At 37.3% G+C, this 17,695-nt stretch overlaps 1 protein-coding gene across 1 annotated transcript in view; it reads left to right on the top strand.

The window, feature by feature from the left end:
* The window catches only part of LOC128693029 (synaptotagmin-like protein 5), a 65,791-nt gene that overhangs the window by 38,582 nt on the left and 9,514 nt on the right, over window positions 1-17,695 (top strand). Inside the window, exons 3-5 of the mRNA XM_070081895.1 lie at window positions 11,421-11,582; window positions 11,770-11,960; window positions 14,559-14,767. Coding sequence (XP_069937996.1) covers window positions 11,421-11,582; window positions 11,770-11,960; window positions 14,559-14,767 — 562 coding nt within the window. The remainder of the gene's footprint in view (window positions 1-11,420; window positions 11,583-11,769; window positions 11,961-14,558; window positions 14,768-17,695) is intronic.

Below are 17,695 nucleotides of genomic sequence, written 5' to 3'. Positions count from 1 at the left end.
GATTTTTTTTAGACTGTGCACACTGACCACATAGACCCATTCTTTCATATGAAGGCCTACCAGCTTACTCCCACTAGATTTGAGGCCGCTAGAATTTATGCATACTAGTACGTCAAAAACCCCTATGCGTAAGACGTACTAGTACGACCAAAACCCTCAAAGGGTTAATTGCAAATGAAATATACATCACCAGGAATTCTGGTACAACATTAATATAAATATGTAGACTGTATGTTAAATTTAATGAATGACTACATATACATTGAAGGAGAAATTATAATATTAACACTCACTAATTTGTCTGGAGATTACTTGGTGTGTCATACACAAACCCATGCCTAAAATATGAAGAAAATACTGGCCAGAATTTCAACATAAATAGACATCACCTGGGTTAATTTATCCTGTTCCCATCTAATTACAGAGCCCTGTCCAGTCGTCTAATTCTCATGTTCTGCAGGACTGCAAATCCAACAATTTCGGCTACTATTTGAGAGGTTTTAAACACAATTTAACCTCTAGAACAACGAAAATTCTTAGGATTTTCACTAGCGTTCTCTTGCCCAGTTCAAAACAATGGCCACCTCCCCCTTCCCCTGCGACGCTCACCACTCTCGCTGGTTCTTTTTTTTTTATTTACAAATTAATTTTTATTAACTACAACATATTCCATCAATTTACATACAAAATACACTGTATTTTCGGAAAATATACAGTATTTTCCACAATGTGCATTGCATTTTTGCATTGTATGAGATGGACACGAGGGATGTCAAAAAGAGTTTTGTGCCTCGTGTTATGCCTGTGTGCTCTGTTGAAGCTGTCTAGAAGTTTGAGTGGAGGGTTGATATTGAAGTTTAATGTTCTGTATATATAGTAGGCACAGTAATAAGTATGTATATTTTGTATATTAAGTAAGTTCAAGCTTTTGAAGAGTTGTGGGGTGTGTTGTCTGGCACTGGAGTTTGTGATCATCTGCACCTGGGAGAAGACGTGAGTGGTGTCGTCTGCGAGTAGAACTGCTTTAAGGAGTCGCGATGCATTTGGGAGGTCATTGATGTAAATAAGAAGGAGTAGAGGACCTAGTGCACGTCCCTGTGTATTGGAGGTCACTCTATTTGTGTATACATACTGGTGTCTACCACTAAGATAAGATTTTAGGTAATTGAGTGTCCTCTGACCCCGTAATGCTCTAGTTTTAGGTGCAAGATATTATGGTCTAGTGTATCAAATGCTTTCCATAGGTCTATGAAAAGCCCCAGAGGATATTCATTTTTGTTAATTGCTGTATATAGTAATTCGAGCATCTGAATAATTGCATCATTTGTGCTCTTTTTTGGCCTAAACCCAAACTGGCAGGGGTTCAGTATGTTATGGGATAGGAGTAGATTTGTTTGTGTATTATTTTTTCAAAGATTTTAGAGCAAAGGCAAGTTAGATATTGGTCTGTAGTTATTTAGTTCTGTAGGATCACCTCCTTTAAGGCTCTGGGTGACTCTTGCCATCTTGAGTATGGATGACAATGTTGAAGATTCAACACACTTGTTAAATAGTGTTGCAGTAATGGGGGACAGCACATGACCTGCTTTTTTTTATACATGATTGTTGTTATTTAATTATTAGTGAGGCTTCAGTAGGATTTGTTGGTGCTATATATAGAGTATTTAGGTAATTACCAGTTTGGTATTCTAGTGGCTGAGTATTTGCATATGGGATTTTGCTTGCTAGTTTTGACCCTGTAGTAGAAAAGAAGATAGTATTAAGTTTGTTGGCAGTGTCTACAGGCTGTATCTGTGGTTCTTCTGGTTTTGCTAAGTTAATTTCTCTGTTTCTAGACAGTTTTCTAGAGCCCAAAATTTCAGAGAGAGTTTTCCAGGCCATTTTCATATCACCTTTTATTTCATTAAATCTGTTTACTTTATACATTTGTTTGGATTTCCGTATTAGATAAGTAAATACATTGAGGTGTATCGTTTAGTTAGTTCTTTTGTTATTAGGCCCTGTCTGAATTGTTTTTCATATTCATGATTTTTATTGACGGATTTAAGTATACTATTTGTAAGCCAGGGGCTGTTTAGTCTCTTTGCTGAGATCTCCTTCGTTTCATTGGACAATGTCTATTATAGAGGTTATGGGTTTTGTGTAGGAATATTTTGACACTTTCATCAATACTGTGGGTGTCCGCTAACTTGCTCAACCAGTCAGTGTTATGTAGGGCAGTAATAAAATTATTTACCGATGGCTCATCATGCAGTCGAAAAGAGATGTTAGTCGTGTCCTGAGTCAGTCTACCCAAGTTGGTTATGAGAAAAGTTTGGTAGTGGTCTGTAGTGTTGTCTGTTATTATGCCTGCTTTCAGTGGGGAAATAATATTGGTGCAGATATGATCAAGTGGTGAGGCACTTGTCTCTGTGACTCTTGTTGGCTTAGTTATAGATGGTAGTAGCAAGCAGCCGCTCATAGTATTTGTGAAATCAGCAATTTGGGGGTCTGCTGCTTGAAAATGAGATTTATATTAAAGTCACCAGCAAGTAGCAGGCGGTGTTTATTCATCTCAGAGTCAGTTATCGTGTTTTTTAAGTTGTCACTGATTATGTAAGTATTAGTGTGAGGTAGTCTGTAGACTGCTCGAACTGATATGGCTTTTTTTAGGTTTTTGGATATGTATTTTGGATATATATTCACCATATTCATCCCTGGTGCAAGTAGATTTAATACATTTTAGTTCATTATAGTAGTAGATAGCAGTAGCTCCTGATTGATCAGGCTGCAGTTGTGTATGGCTGTGCAACCAAGTAAGACAATGATGTCTGTTAAATCATGTTTAAGCCAGGTTTCAGTGAGAATGATAAAGAATATGTTAATATTTAGAGTATTAAGAAGTGCAATGAGGTCATCATAGTGTTTACTTAATGATAAGATATTGTAATTGAATACTGTTATACAGTGGACCCCCGGTTAACGATATTTTTTCACTCCATAAGTATGTTCAGGTGCCAGTACTGACCGAATTTATTCCCATAAGGAATATTGTGAAGTAGATTAGTCCATTTCAGACCCCCAAACATACACGTACAAACGCACTTACATAAATACACTTACATAATTGGTCGCATTCGGAGGTGATCGTTATGGGGGGGTCCACTGTATTCTTCTTGTCACTGAGTACAGCTTTAACCTGACTGGCACTGTAGTAATAGCAATTATTGTTAAGATTGTTTGTGCTGTTTAACAAGAGGTTAATATCAGGATCAATGTTTGCATTCATAAGAGTAATGGAGAATTTAGCAAAGTCACCCTGATCCTCAGAGGAGGTAATTAAACTGAATTAAACAATTATAAGCCCATATCAAACTTGCCCCTACTATCTAAAATCTTCAAAAAATTAATTCGCAAACAAGTCTACTCCTACTTAGTATCCCACAACATACTGAACCCCCTGTCAGTTTGGATTCAGACTGAAAAAAAGTACTAATGATGCAATTGTACATACTATGCTTGAACTAATATATTCGGCACTCGAAAAAATGAATTTCCCCATGGACTTTTTATAGACTTACAAAAAGCATATGATACAGTTGACCATGACCTAGTGTTCCTAAAACTCGAACATTACGGGGTCAGAGGACACTTGATTACCTAAAATCTTATCTTAGCAATAGAACCCAGTATGTATACACAAATGGAGCTAGCTCCACTACACAACCTGCTCTTGTTGGAGTGCCACAGGTAAGGTCCTTGGCCCACTTCTCTTTCTCATTTACATCAATTCCCTCCCAAATGCATCTCATTTCCTTAAACCCATTTTATTTGCAGATGACACTAATGTCTTCTCTCACTCAAACCCAACCATACTAACAGACACTGTAAATGCCATACTACTATAAATATCTACTTGGATGACTACCAACAAACTTACTCTCAATATAGACAAAACCTACTTCATGCAATTTTGCTACAGCTAAACATATTGATAAATGGTTCACCCATCTCTAGACACACAGAGGGCAAATTTCTAGGTCTCCACCTTGACTGCAGTCACAAATTCCAGACACACATACAGCAAATATCCAAGAAAGTCTCCAAAACAGTAGGCATCCTTTCAAAGATATGGTACTATGTACCCTAATCAGCTCTTCTTGCTCTGTACCACTCTCTCATTTACTCTTACCTCACCTATGGTATTTGTGCAAGGGGCTCAACCACAGCAAATCACCTTAAACCTTTAATAACCCAACACTAAGCTGCAGTACGATTGATTACTAACTCCTGCACCAGACAGCACACTCCACCGCTTTTCAAGAGTCTTAACTTGCTTAATATACGAAACATCCACACTTATTATTGTGCCTACTACATACACAGAATACTACACTCAAATATAACCCCTCCTCTCAAATGCCTCCTTGTTAACTATAACAGAACACACAGCCAAAATACAAGACACAAATCACTCTTCGATATCCCTCGTGTCCATAATAATAATAATAATAATAATAATAATAATAATAATAATAATATCTTTATTTACTACAAGTACATGTACATGGTATACAGGCCTAACTGACCTATGCTGAGCATTTTGGGCAAATTAGGTCAGTTTTGTCCAAGGATGCGACCCATACCAGTCGACTAACACCCAGATACCCATTTTAAACTGATGGGTGAACAGAGACAGGGACAGCAGGTGTCTTATGGAAACACGTCCCTAATGTTTTCCAGCCATACCAGAGGAGATTCGAACTCTGGACCTCAGTGTGTGTGCTAGTGATCAAGCTACGGGACACCCTATGCAAAAATGCTATGCACGTAAAGGGCCTGAAGACCTGGAATTGTTTTAAATTGTTCTATTGTAATACTGTAATTTTTTATAAACTAATTCAAAATGGTAATTATTCTCTACTGAACTTCTTTGCTAGACTTATTAAAGCCATATAACATAACCTAATAATACTCACTTCTCTTGTGCTCACTGTAACTCATCTAATGACCATATGAACTGCTATTGCCTTATTAATCTTAAATTAATTTTATGTTTGCCCAAAATGCTCTGCACACAAAGAGGCTTTTGTGGCATGTAAACCCAACTATTATATTCCTTTGTACAACCATGTATCATGCCAAAATAAACATTATTATTATTATTATTATTATTACTATTATTACTATTATTATTATTATTATTATTATTATTATTATTATTATTATTATTATTATTATTATTATTATTATTATTATTATTTTCAAGTATCAAATGAAAGTAGCTAAGGGATAAGCTGTAAAAAATAAATTGAAAAGCAGTTGTGTACTAGCAACTAACTATCAGGTATAAGTATATGGATTGAGACTATTAATTAAAACAAAAAGAATGAGTTATTGAGTATAGTAAACTAAACTTATAAAGACAACACTTAAGCACCTGATTGAACACCTTGATTACCACCTGGTATTGCTGAATAATGTAAACTGACAAACAAGATAGCAAAAAAAATATATGCTATAACTAGTACTATAGAGGTTTGAAATGGCTTAATCTGAAAACAAATAAAACTAATATGGTTAATTAACAAAAGTGTATAGGAAAACTATGATTACTTTATAATGAAAAAAATTGGGGGTTAACTACAGTGGAACCCCAGATTTCAGCTGTAATCCATTCCAGAAGGTCGGTCTAAATCTGAAAAAGCCAAAAAACGAAGTAGTATTTCCCATATGAATTAATGTAAATACAATTAATCCATTCCAGACACCCAAAAATATTAACAAAAAATACATTTTTTTAAAGATTAACTATAGTTTTACATACATAAAACAATGAAAACTAAATAAAATGACTAATGAAATGGATAAATGAACATTTAACATCACATTTACCGTTATTGAAAATTCTTGTTGGCTTATGAAAGACGGGGAGCAGGAGAGATTAGTGTTTGGAAGGGGAATCCCCCTCCATAAGGACTTCAGGTATCAAATCCCTATCTGGGGTTACTTCCCTTCTTTGCCTTTTACTGACACTAGGACCAGCTTGAGAGTCACTGCACCCCTGTAGCACAAAAAAAAAACTGTCCAGAGAAGTCTGTTTCTGGTGTTTCTTTACAATTTGCCTGAAGCGGGACAAGGTTTTGCCATTTTATTCTATCATGCCTCTCACTTTCTTTACCAAAGAACTTTCTTTGGGCCCATGATGGCTTATTTCGCAGTCTCACTCAATAAACAATCACAAAAAACACTGGATTATAATGAAATGTTTGGATGAATGCTCGGAGTGCTGCTCACTCACCGAGAGACACAGCCAGACTGACTCACACACATGGCGTGATGGGCAGATGCATCCAATACAGTCGATTTCAGAGTTCCTGGCTGAAATCCAGGATAGAATTTCAGCCAAAAAAGCAGCCGAAATCCGATTTAACCGATATCTGCACCTTCCAACATCCAGGGGTCCACTGTAGAATAGGGCATTTGGAGTTGACTATATAGAAAAAATATATGTACTGTATACCCTTTTTTGGTAGACAAATGAGTGCACAACACTTTTCAATATAATCTTTTAACTGATAATATTGTTATCAAGGCAGGAGATAGAAAAGAAAGAAGCAAGGGATTGAAGTAAGGCACTACATGTTCAGCAATAGAAAAACAATAAAAGTGGGGCAATGTACACTACATGTTGAACTATATGTGGTTGATATTGAGATTATTGGATTAACCAGACTCAGTCAGACCAGCGATTTGGAGAAACCTTGATAGATTATGTTCATTTGTTTTTTCATACCCTCGACCTGTGTCTGACTGGTTCACTATGATTGTGCCATCATGAGTGAAATTTTTTTTAATTCTATCACTATTTTCACATTTGAGTTTATGAAGTCTGTATACATAGTAGGTTTTGTCACTTTCTTGTTAAACATTAATTAACAAACACTCCACAATTTGCCCGGATGGAAGAATGTATGAAGTCCTTTTTTCGGCCAAGTGAGTGAAATCTTAGCATCACACTTTGTTTTTGACCTGGTCTGCCTAGCAGTTGAGCCTCCTTGATATATGCAGCTTCAATGTTAATCTGCATTTTGTCTTTGATTAGCTGAAGAGCAAAAAGGCCACATAGGATATTGAAAGAAACCCAAAATATTTTTATTCCTATGCAAAATCCAAGCTAAGAACTACCTGTAGAATTGGATCATTATTGAGAGGAGACTCGTATACTGATGATGAACAGGAAATTCTAAAAGAACAGTATGAGTCAGTGTTCAGCAGCCCACTAAATGCAGAAGCATTTTTCACTTCAACAGAAGGCCGTGCAGATCAACTAACTGACATTAGTACTAGTCCCATAGATTTCGACAAAGAAATGGATAACGTGCCCACTCACTCAACACCACCAGATTCATGAAATGCCCTGTTTATAAAAAAGTGCAAAGTAACACTAGCACAAGCCTCTGCTCTTTCTGTGGAGAAAGAGCCTACCTAGATCTAGGTGAAATACTGGAGACCTTAACATTACAGGGGGTTCTAAAAGACTGCAGACATATCTCCTTTGTGTAAGGGAGGTAGTAGAGTGCTAGCTAAAAATTACAGACCAGTAGTCCTAACTTCCTACGTCATAAAAATCTTCGAAAGAGTGATGAGATGGCAGATTACAAATCTCATGGAACAGCACAACTGGCATAACCCCCATGAGCATAGTTTAAGAGCAGGACGATCATGCCTGTCACAGCTGCTGAACCACTATGATAGAATTACAGAGAGGTTGGAAGTTGACCAAAACGCAGATGAGATATACACAGATTTTGCAAAGGCGTTTGGCAAATACGATCATGGAGTGATAGCGCACAAAATAAGGGACATAGACATTACGAGGAAGACAGGCAGATGGATTTTTTGGTTCCTAACACAGAACACAGGAAGTAGTAGTAAACAGAGCAAAGTCTATCATCAGCAGTGTAAGCTCAGTTCCCCAAGGCACCTCTGCTCTTTCTCATCCTCACAGCAGACATGGAATAAAATACCCGTCAGTTTTGTGTCATCATTTGCAGATGACACTAAAATAGGCATGAAAGTTACTATAGTAGATGACACTGAAAAATTGCAGGAAGACATAAGCAGTGTTTTCCAGTGGGCAGTGAAGAACAATATGTTTTATTTTGGACAAGTTCTAGCTGCTTAGGTATGGAAAAAATGATGAACTGTAATGGAACACTGTATACAAAACTCAAGAGGATTATCAAATAGAATGAAAAGAACATGTGAAAGACTTGGGAATAATTATGTCAGCTGACCTTTCTTTCAAAGAATATAATAAGACAAAGATCATGACAGCCAGGAGGTTGGCAAAGTGGGTATTGAGAACCTTTAATACTAAAAATAATGCCAATGGTGACACTCTTCAAATCGTTAGTGCTCCCTCATTTGGAATATTGCTCAGTGTTGATGGCCCTGTTCAAAGCAGGAGAAATATCAGAGCATGACCAAGTACAGCCTCTCCTCACTTAGCGACATACTTGTTCACCGACGACTTGGACTTACGACGGGCTCTCTGACCAGTTTGCATACCTAAATAATGTATAGTAGAGCTGATTTCCTCTATTCTGTTTATTACTATATACATACACTGCTGAATAAACATTTAAAAATATACCAGAAATGTTATAAATGGCGTAAAGGTGACACTAAAATAATATCAAAGATGGTTGACACAAATCCACTACCATTACAGTATGCTCCTCACTTAGTGACGAATTCGTTTACTGACGTGGTCTTAGGAATGGAACTCCGTCGTTAAGTGAGGAGAGGCTGTACAGAGATTGTTTATGGCCCACATAGAGCCAGTAAGGCATTTAAATTGCTGGGAATGCCTTAAAGTCTTGAACATATACTCACTGGAGTGGAGGAGAGAGAGAGATATGTGATAACAGTTACCTGGAAAGTACTCAAGGGCCTGGTCCCTTGAGGGAGTGCAAAATAAACCCTGTGAAAAGCAGGGGTGCAGTGGCCACAGTAAGGAAACACTGTATCAACCTTTGTGGCTCCAGATTATTCAACATCTTATCAGAAGATATCAGAAACACTGCTGGGACAAGTGTAGAAGTCTTCTTGAGAAAACTGGACAAGTATCTTTACCAGATCAACCAAGCTGTGATGGATATTTAGGGTAGTGGGCCTCCAGCAGCAACACCCTGGTTGACCAGGCAAGCATCAGACAAGCCAGGCCCATGGTTGGGCTCCAAGAGTAATAAAACTCTCGAAGCTCATCAAAGGCAAGGTAACAAGGTAGAGTGACCCATAAAAGGAAATAGACTCACCATTATTAATTTAATTGCTGTGTTGCCAAAAATGTGCTAATATCACAATCAGTTTTCTCTCTGACTACAACTTCCCCACTCCTGCAGAGTGCAGTCACTGACCTCTCCATCTCTAGGAAACAAGTTTGCCCAGTTGTTGGAAGTAAATGCAGAGCTGCTGAAACCTTACATTGTGGGGCAGTTTCAAAAATGCATGCAGTGGGACTTTAACCCTTTGAGGGTTCATGCCGTAGATCTACGGCTAGATGTTGAGGGTCCAAACCGTACATCTACGCCATGAGCTCAGCTCACTCTGATAAGCTGTGAGCGGTAAATTTGGGCCTAGATATGAGAGAATACATCTATTATGTGGTATGTGTGCACCACATAAAACAAACCTTGCAACACACAGTGCATAATGAGAAAAACTGAGACCATAATTTTCGATTAAAACAGTGACTTTGCAGTGTTTTTTCATATATTTTTTACAGTTGTATTTGCGATTTCTTGGTCTCATTTGATAGAATGGAAGATATGTTACAGAAATGGAGATGATTTTGATTGGTTTTAGTAATGGAAATGGGTTGAAACTGAGCTCAAAATAGCAGAAATGTTAAATTTTTGCCAATGTTCAAGAGTAAACAAATGATCCCACACGTCTAATACACACCAGCTGGTGGGTCTAATATACGTTCACAAATGTGGTGATATTATTTATACAATTATTACAGTATTGCATGACAGTAAATCATCTATTTTTTGGTTTGAATAAAAATTCATTATGTGAATAAAATATCAAAATGGAATTCATTTGTAAAACCTGAAAACGTAACTAATGAACAGACGAAATGTTAGTTTAGTTCCAGGAATGCCTGCATTGTTTATTCTACACCCTATTTTGAAATTAGAATATTTTGAACTTTGCATTAAATTGGCCAAATTACCAATTTTCGATCACTTTATTTTGAAGTTGAAACAGTTGACTTGGCGATTTCTTGTGTTCAATTGATAGACTAGAAGTAATACTATTGAAATAGCTAAGAATTTGGTCGACTGGAGTAATATAATTGGCCTAAAATGGGAGTCAAAATCTGCAAAATCGCCGTTGCGTTAATATCGCTGACACATCAAAATATCGAGAGCATAATTTTGTAAATTTTCCATCAAATTTCGTACTTTTTGTTTTATTACCTTCAGAAAAAGATTCTCTACCATTTCATAAGAAAAAATAACAGAATTATTTTTTGAAAATTGTTGGACACTGGTGCGCACTTTGAAATTTGGCCTTTGGACCCTGAAAGGGTTAAACTCAGACTGTGGATTTACATGTATATTGTACATTATATCAAATAACAATGTTGGGCAGGCATATCATTTTTTTTAGTTTATTCAAAATAAATACGTGTACTGTATATGTTGCAGTCTTTGCTTAACTAGGATTAAATTATTGTACAAACTAACAATATGGTAAATGAAATATTTGAGTATCAGAGGGTAAGTGTTTACATTTTGTACACTTATACTAATACTAAAATGTTCAGAATTCAGATAAAATTATGATACAGTTGTCAGTTTGCCTTAATGCCGTTTAGCACAACACGTGATGAGTAAATATTGACTTTAATTTTGTAGTATATGTACTTAGCCTTGTAAAAATTATTCTGAGTGTATAAAAGGATAGTAGTATGTATTTATCAAATTACTACTCTTAGTTGTTAATTATTCTAAACAGCAGGAATGACTAGCTTTTTTTGTTTATGAAAATTCATTGAAATGTGATATCTGTATTTCAGTAGACTGAATCACCATCTTCAGAATTCTCAAAGTCGATCAGAAAAGTACTTTGAGAATCCTGAAGATGGTGATTAAATTGTAAAAAAAAGAATGCTAATTTTTCTATTTAGATGCAATATCTTAAGGAAACTGAGGCAGTCTTTCCTGCCACCTTCAACCATAACTCAGATCACCCCACATTCTTGTTAATAATTTTACTTTTTACTAACATTTTACTAGAAATTGGCATATACATACAATAATAGAAGAATTATGCCATGAATTAAGATATTACTAGACACTGTATATTGATCAGTAGCTGGAATAGATCATCTTTACTATAGTACTTTTATTTTCACCCAACAGTTTAGTACTACAATGAGTGACCTCGAATCTCGAACATTATGGGTCTCAGTCTGGCATAGTGACATGTTTGGCAGGAACGATTTCCTAGGGGAAGTTGTCATATCTTTAGCCGACACTGTGTTTGATGATGTCTCTCCCAAGTGGTATCCTTTACAAGACAGAGTAAGTACATTAACCTGAAAAAATCATTAGAAAACATATATGCTAATAAATTTGTGTATTTATTATTGATAATTACTATGATATTGATAGTTACTATGTTGTCATTAATGTATTATTTACAAACAGTACCATAATATGTGTTCCATTAATCTTTAGTTTATAAAATACCATTTTGTTTTCTTGACAGATGGAGCCAATGGAAGACCTTAGTTATAGTCCACGAGGAGACTTGATCTTAGCACTGAAGTTTGTTCCACCAGATGCAGTAACTACCAAGAAGGCCCGTCGCTCTCGAGGTGCTCTCCATGTATTAGTGAAAGAAGCCAAGAGCTTAGCTGCAGCAAAACCTCATGGGACTGCAGACCCTGTCTGCAAAGGGTAAGTACAATGTCTGATGTAGTCTTTGGATACAGGATATCACACTGAGTCAGGGTTATAGAAATTAAATCTCCAACTTTTATTCAGACATCGTGAGGAATATTACAGATTTTGAAATTAGCATATAGCCCTAATATTCAAGAGATATTTTAGAACAAAATGCAAAGAATAATAAATATATTCATTTGATAGATCTTTTCATAAATTATTTTAGTGTATGAAAAGGCATTTACTACTACAATAGTGTTGTGCTGTAACTGTGACGAGATTATATAGAACTCTGTGAGGGAACAGTTATTGCATTGTAAATAAAGACAGAACAAAAATTTTGGACAAAAGTAAATTCCATATAAAGGAAAGACCTGTTTAAAAAGTTCATTCAAATTTAGAACTCACTGCCTGAAAATGCCAAAAGTTCCCAATCTGATGCCTTTGCTGTTATTAAAAGCATCTGTTAAATCTCACATCAATGTCATATCCATTAACTCTGTAAATTCTCATGTTTTGATTGCACCACCTCAGTTCAACCACTCCACGAAAAGCAAGTCACTGAACCGATGTAATTGTAACTGTAACTGACCAGTTTGTTATGTGCAGCCTATCTTGTTGCACTTGTGACTGGTAATGATTACTCAAGCTGTTCTGATATTCAATAACATTAATAATAATCTAGGTCTGAACTTAAGTGCTTAGTATGCAAGCATTATGATTAGTTTGCCTGAAATGCATTGCATAGGTAACGGGTTTCTTCTGAGCCCACAGTTGAGATCAGTATGTAAACACGCTCAGTTGTATAACTACTGTAGATTCTTTGTCTGGTGCATTAGAAATATTTTTTTTATTAGGTATTACAAGAGTTATTGCTTGTTCTGTCATCATATTTAAATTTCTTGTCTCCATACCTATTGTAACACTCAGGAGTTATTACTTAGCATAGTCATACTTAATTCTCCTAACTCCATATAACTTTGTTAAAATTTCATGAACATCAGTGTAACAAAAATTAGTTTAATGTATGGTTAATCTTAACCCTTAAACTGTCCAAATGTAGATCTACATTCACGTGTGAAGCGCTCCAGTCGTAGATCTACATTATTTTTTACGTAAAGCATGTAAAATTGGATGTAGATCTACGTTCAGGGCGCTATGCACGTGAACATAGATCTACGTTTGGACAGTTTAAGGGTTAAATCTGCCAAAATGCATTACAGAACTATGACATTACTGTGTAATGCCTTGGAAAATAAGCTTTACATTTTTGCTCTTCTGATGCACATATTTTGATAACAGATAGCTGCAAGTCTTATTTAGTGAGTGGAAGAGGATTGAGCCTCAACTACCACTGTGCACAGTACAAACCTGCAAGGTTTGTACCTTACATAAATGTCATTATTATGGCTCATATTTTCTCAAATCACACACTACACACCTCACAGTTCCACAGTTATTCCTTGCATAACTATGGACCAGCCAGCCTAGCACACTCAGCTCACACACTCAGGTCTAGGGTTTGAATCTCCTCTGGTACAGCAGGAAAACATTATGGACATGTTTCCATAAAACACGTGCTGTTCCTGTTCACCCATCAGTGTAAAATGGGTACTTGGGTGTTAGTTGATTGGCGTGGATCGCATCCTGGGACAAAACTGGCCTAATTTGCCCAAAATGCTTGACATAACAAGGGGGTTTCTATATAGTAGTACATATGTCATTGATCCTAGGTAGTAGGTTGGTAGACAGTAACCACCCAGGGAGGTACTACCGTCCTGCCAGGTGAGTGTAAAACGGAAGCCTGTAATTGTTGTACACGATGGTAGGATTGCTGGTGTCTTTTTTTTCTGTCTCATACACATGCAAGAGTTCAGGTACGTCTTGCTACTTCTACTTAAACTTAGGTCACACTACACATAAATGTACAAGTTTATATATACACTCCTCTGGGTTTTCTTCTATTTTTTTTCTAGTTCTTGTTTATTTCCTCTTACCTCCATGGGGAAGTGGAACAGAATTCTTCCTCTGTAAGCCATGCGTGTTGTAGGAGGGGACTAAAATGCCAAGAGCAAGGGACTAGTAACTCCTTCTCCTGTATATATTACTAAATGTAAAAGGAGAAACTTTCATTTTTCCTTTTGGGCCACCCCGCCTCGGTGGGATACGGCCGGTGTGTTGAAAGAAGAAAGAAGATGTCAATGATGTCAGCTAGGCGTGTATACTTTGTATATGTACTTGTAGTAAATAAAGATATTATATTATATTATTATTATTAATATTTCTCCCTCATTTTTTGATTTTGTATTCTCACTTTTACTTCGTTTTGTTCTTTTCATCTGAAATTTTCTTCATAATGCAATACTGTGTATAATTTTGCACACAACAACACAACAAGGGGAAATTAATATTTTCTCATTTGAATGTATAAACAAATTGCAGTACTGCATATGTATTAAAATTATACCAAGCCTGATATACGGTCTTTTTATTTAACTTTTTTCACATTCTATATCAAATTTTTAAAAATTAGGATCTGACAGTTAAAATTATTATGCAGTAATGTTCAGTTTTATATGAAGTAAACTATTACCAGTTGTTTCTATTTAGGCTTCTTCTTCCTGAGAAGGGAAAAGCCTCCAAGCAGAAGACAAGTGTGTGCCGAAAGACACTAAACCCCACTTGGAATCATACATTAATGTTTGAAGACACAAGTTTACAAGAGCTAACAGAACGTGCTCTTGAACTGTCAGTGTGGGACCATGATCGCCTTGGACCCTCACAATTTCTTGGGGGTTGCAGGTTAAGCTTGGGGAAGGGTAAGTGATCCTTTTGTTGAGGCTGTTGTTACAATGGGTTTAAGTTACTTTCTTTTGCAGATCCCCCATGTACATATGTCAGAAGTGAGGTAAGGATAGACCCATGGTTTTTGAGAGGCCTGTAAATAATAAAGTATTACTGTAAGAAGGCCCACTTTTATAAATTTTCCTAGGCATGTACTGGATTCTAGTGTTGAAGTTTAGTTTCCTGCCAAGGTTCTGTATACAACTAAGATTTTTTTCCTTCATCTTGTCTTGCAACATTTTTTTTTTTTTTTTTTCAACAAGTCGGCCGTCTCCCACCGAGGCAGGGTGACCCAAAAAAGAAAGAAAATCCCCAAAAAGAAAATACTTTCATCATCATTCAACACTTTCACCACACTCACACATTATCACTGCTTTTGCAGAGGTGCTCAGAACACAACAGTTTAGAAGCATATACGTATAAAGATACACAACATATCCCTCCAAACTGCCAATATCCCAAACCCCTCCTTTAAAGTGCAGGCATTGTACTTCCCATTTCCAGGACTCAAGTCCGACTATATGAAAATAACCGGTTTCCCTGAATCCCTTCACTAAATATTACCCTGCTCACACTCCAACAGATCGTCAAGTCCCAAGTATCATTCGTCTCCATTCACTCCTATCTAACACGCTCATGCACGCTTGCTGGAAGTCCAAGCCCCTCGCCCACAAAACCTCCTTTACCCCCTCTTTCCAACCCTTTCGAGGACAACCCCTACCCCTCCTTCCTTCCCCTATAGATTTATATGCTTTCCATGTCATTCTACTTTGATCCATTCTCTCTAAATGACCAAACCACCTCAACAACCCCTCTTCTGCCCTCTGACTAATACTTTTATTAACTCCACACCTTCTCCTAATTTCCACACTCCGAATTTTCTGCATAATATTTACACCACACATTGCCCTTAGACAGGACATCTCCACTGCCCCCAACCGTCTCCTCGCTGCTGCATTTACCACCCAAGCTTCACATCCATATAAGAGTGTTGGTACTACTATACTTTCATACATATTTTTATTATTTACCTTTATGTTCAAACAACCATTTAGTTCATCACTATAAGAGGTAAAGCATAGTGGGGTGATCTCTTGCTCAGGGTTGGACTGAAGGATGGAGGGAAGTAAGTGGAAGCCATGGAAAACATGATCAGGGTGATTCTTATTTGCTTAGCATCTTCAACAAGGTCAGCTACTTTGTTGCTCAAAGAGATGAGGACACGTGGGATTAGTTGTATTCTGTACTTGTCTGCCAGTTTTTTGTACATTTCTATCTAGATTATACGCATAGGTGTTGGCATTTATAGTGTACACATAAGCATGCCTATAGGTTTGTCTGGATATTGTATGGCATGATTCACCTGCATTCTCACTTGTTTGTAGGTTAGAAACTGGTTGTATCTGTAGCAGCCCCATGAAGCTTGTTTCAGGTGTAGTTGGGAGACCACCACATTTCTCTCCACATTCCCTTCCACAAGGTAATCGAACCTCAGTACTCCATGGTCGCTAGATCCTGGAGAGGAGGAGTTTACCTGGAGAGAGAGTTCTGGGGGTCAACGCCCCCATGGCCCAGTCTGTGACCAGGCCTCCTGGTGGATCAGAGCCTGATCAACCAGGCTGTTACTGCTGGCTGCACGCAATCCAACGTACGAGCCACAGTCTGGCTGATCAGGCACCAACTTTACCGGGAAACACATTTCTGTAAATGTTTACCTGTGGTCTGGGGGTTGGCAAGTGTACGTAGCTTCACAAGAGTACTAAGGTGGGGATCTGACAAAGAAGTATGGTGTGTACAAATTTGTTGCTTCCCTCTGAAGAAGAAGAAGAAATTTCCTCAACCACTTCTTGCTGCTCCTTGTGCAGGTCTTGAAGTTCTTCTGTGGTGAACTCATTCTTGTGATCCTCCACCAACTCCTTTACATCCTTATTGTCCACTTTAAAACCCATGGACTGGCCCAGAGAAGCAATATCCTTCACTACAGGCTCTGCCTCAAAACCTTCAGAATCTCTGAATGAGACACAGTCTGGCCACAGTTTCTTCCAGGCAGAGTTCATTGTTCTGAAAGAAACAACATTTGAGGATATTAAAATGTTTTTTCCAAAATTCCCCCAGGGTAAACTCTGTTTCAGAGGTCACATTAAAGCATCTTTTAAACAGTGCTTTTCTGTAAAGTTTCTTAAAATTTGAAATTACCTGCTGGTCCATGGGTAGGATAATAGGAGTGGTGTTATGGGGGCAAGATCTTCACTTTAATGAAGCTGTATTCATCCATCAAATTTTCCTCCAAGCCTGGAGGGTGAACAGGAGCATTGTCCATTACCAGAAGTGCTCTTAATGGTAATTTTTTCCACAAGGTACTGCTCCACACTTGGCACAAACACTTCAAGTATCCACTCAGCGGAGAACTGCCTTGTTACCCAAACTTTACTATTAGCCCTCCACATTACACTGAGTTTACTTTTTATCACATTGTTTTTCTTGAACATCCTTGGATTTTCAGAGTGGTAGACTAGCAGTTTTTTAATTTTGCAGTCCCCACCAGCATTACCACACAACAAGAGTGTTAGCCTGTCTTTCATGGGCTTCTTTCTTGGTAATGATTTTTCTTCTTGTATGAGGTAGGTTCTCTTAGGTATTCTTTTCCAAAAGAGGCCGGTTTCATCACAATTAAAAACTTGTTGAGGAATGAATCCCTCAATGTCTACATTGGTTTTAAATTCCTTAACAAACTTTTCAGCCTCATCTCTGTTAGCACTGGCAGTCTCCCCATGTCTTACTACTCTTTGAATCCTGCTCCTCTTTTCGAACCTATCAAACCAACCCCTCTTTGCCATAAATTCATCACTTTTAGCACTGTTTCCCGGGATGTCTCACCTAAGATCACTATATAACTGCTTTTC

The sequence above is a fragment of the Cherax quadricarinatus genome, chromosome 6 (assembly GCF_038502225.1).
Source record: "Cherax quadricarinatus isolate ZL_2023a chromosome 6, ASM3850222v1, whole genome shotgun sequence".
NCBI classification, from domain to species: Eukaryota; Metazoa; Arthropoda; class Malacostraca; order Decapoda; family Parastacidae; genus Cherax; species Cherax quadricarinatus.
The sequence above is the reverse complement of the archived record's forward strand: the minus strand, read 5'-3'. Positions and strand labels throughout refer to the sequence as shown.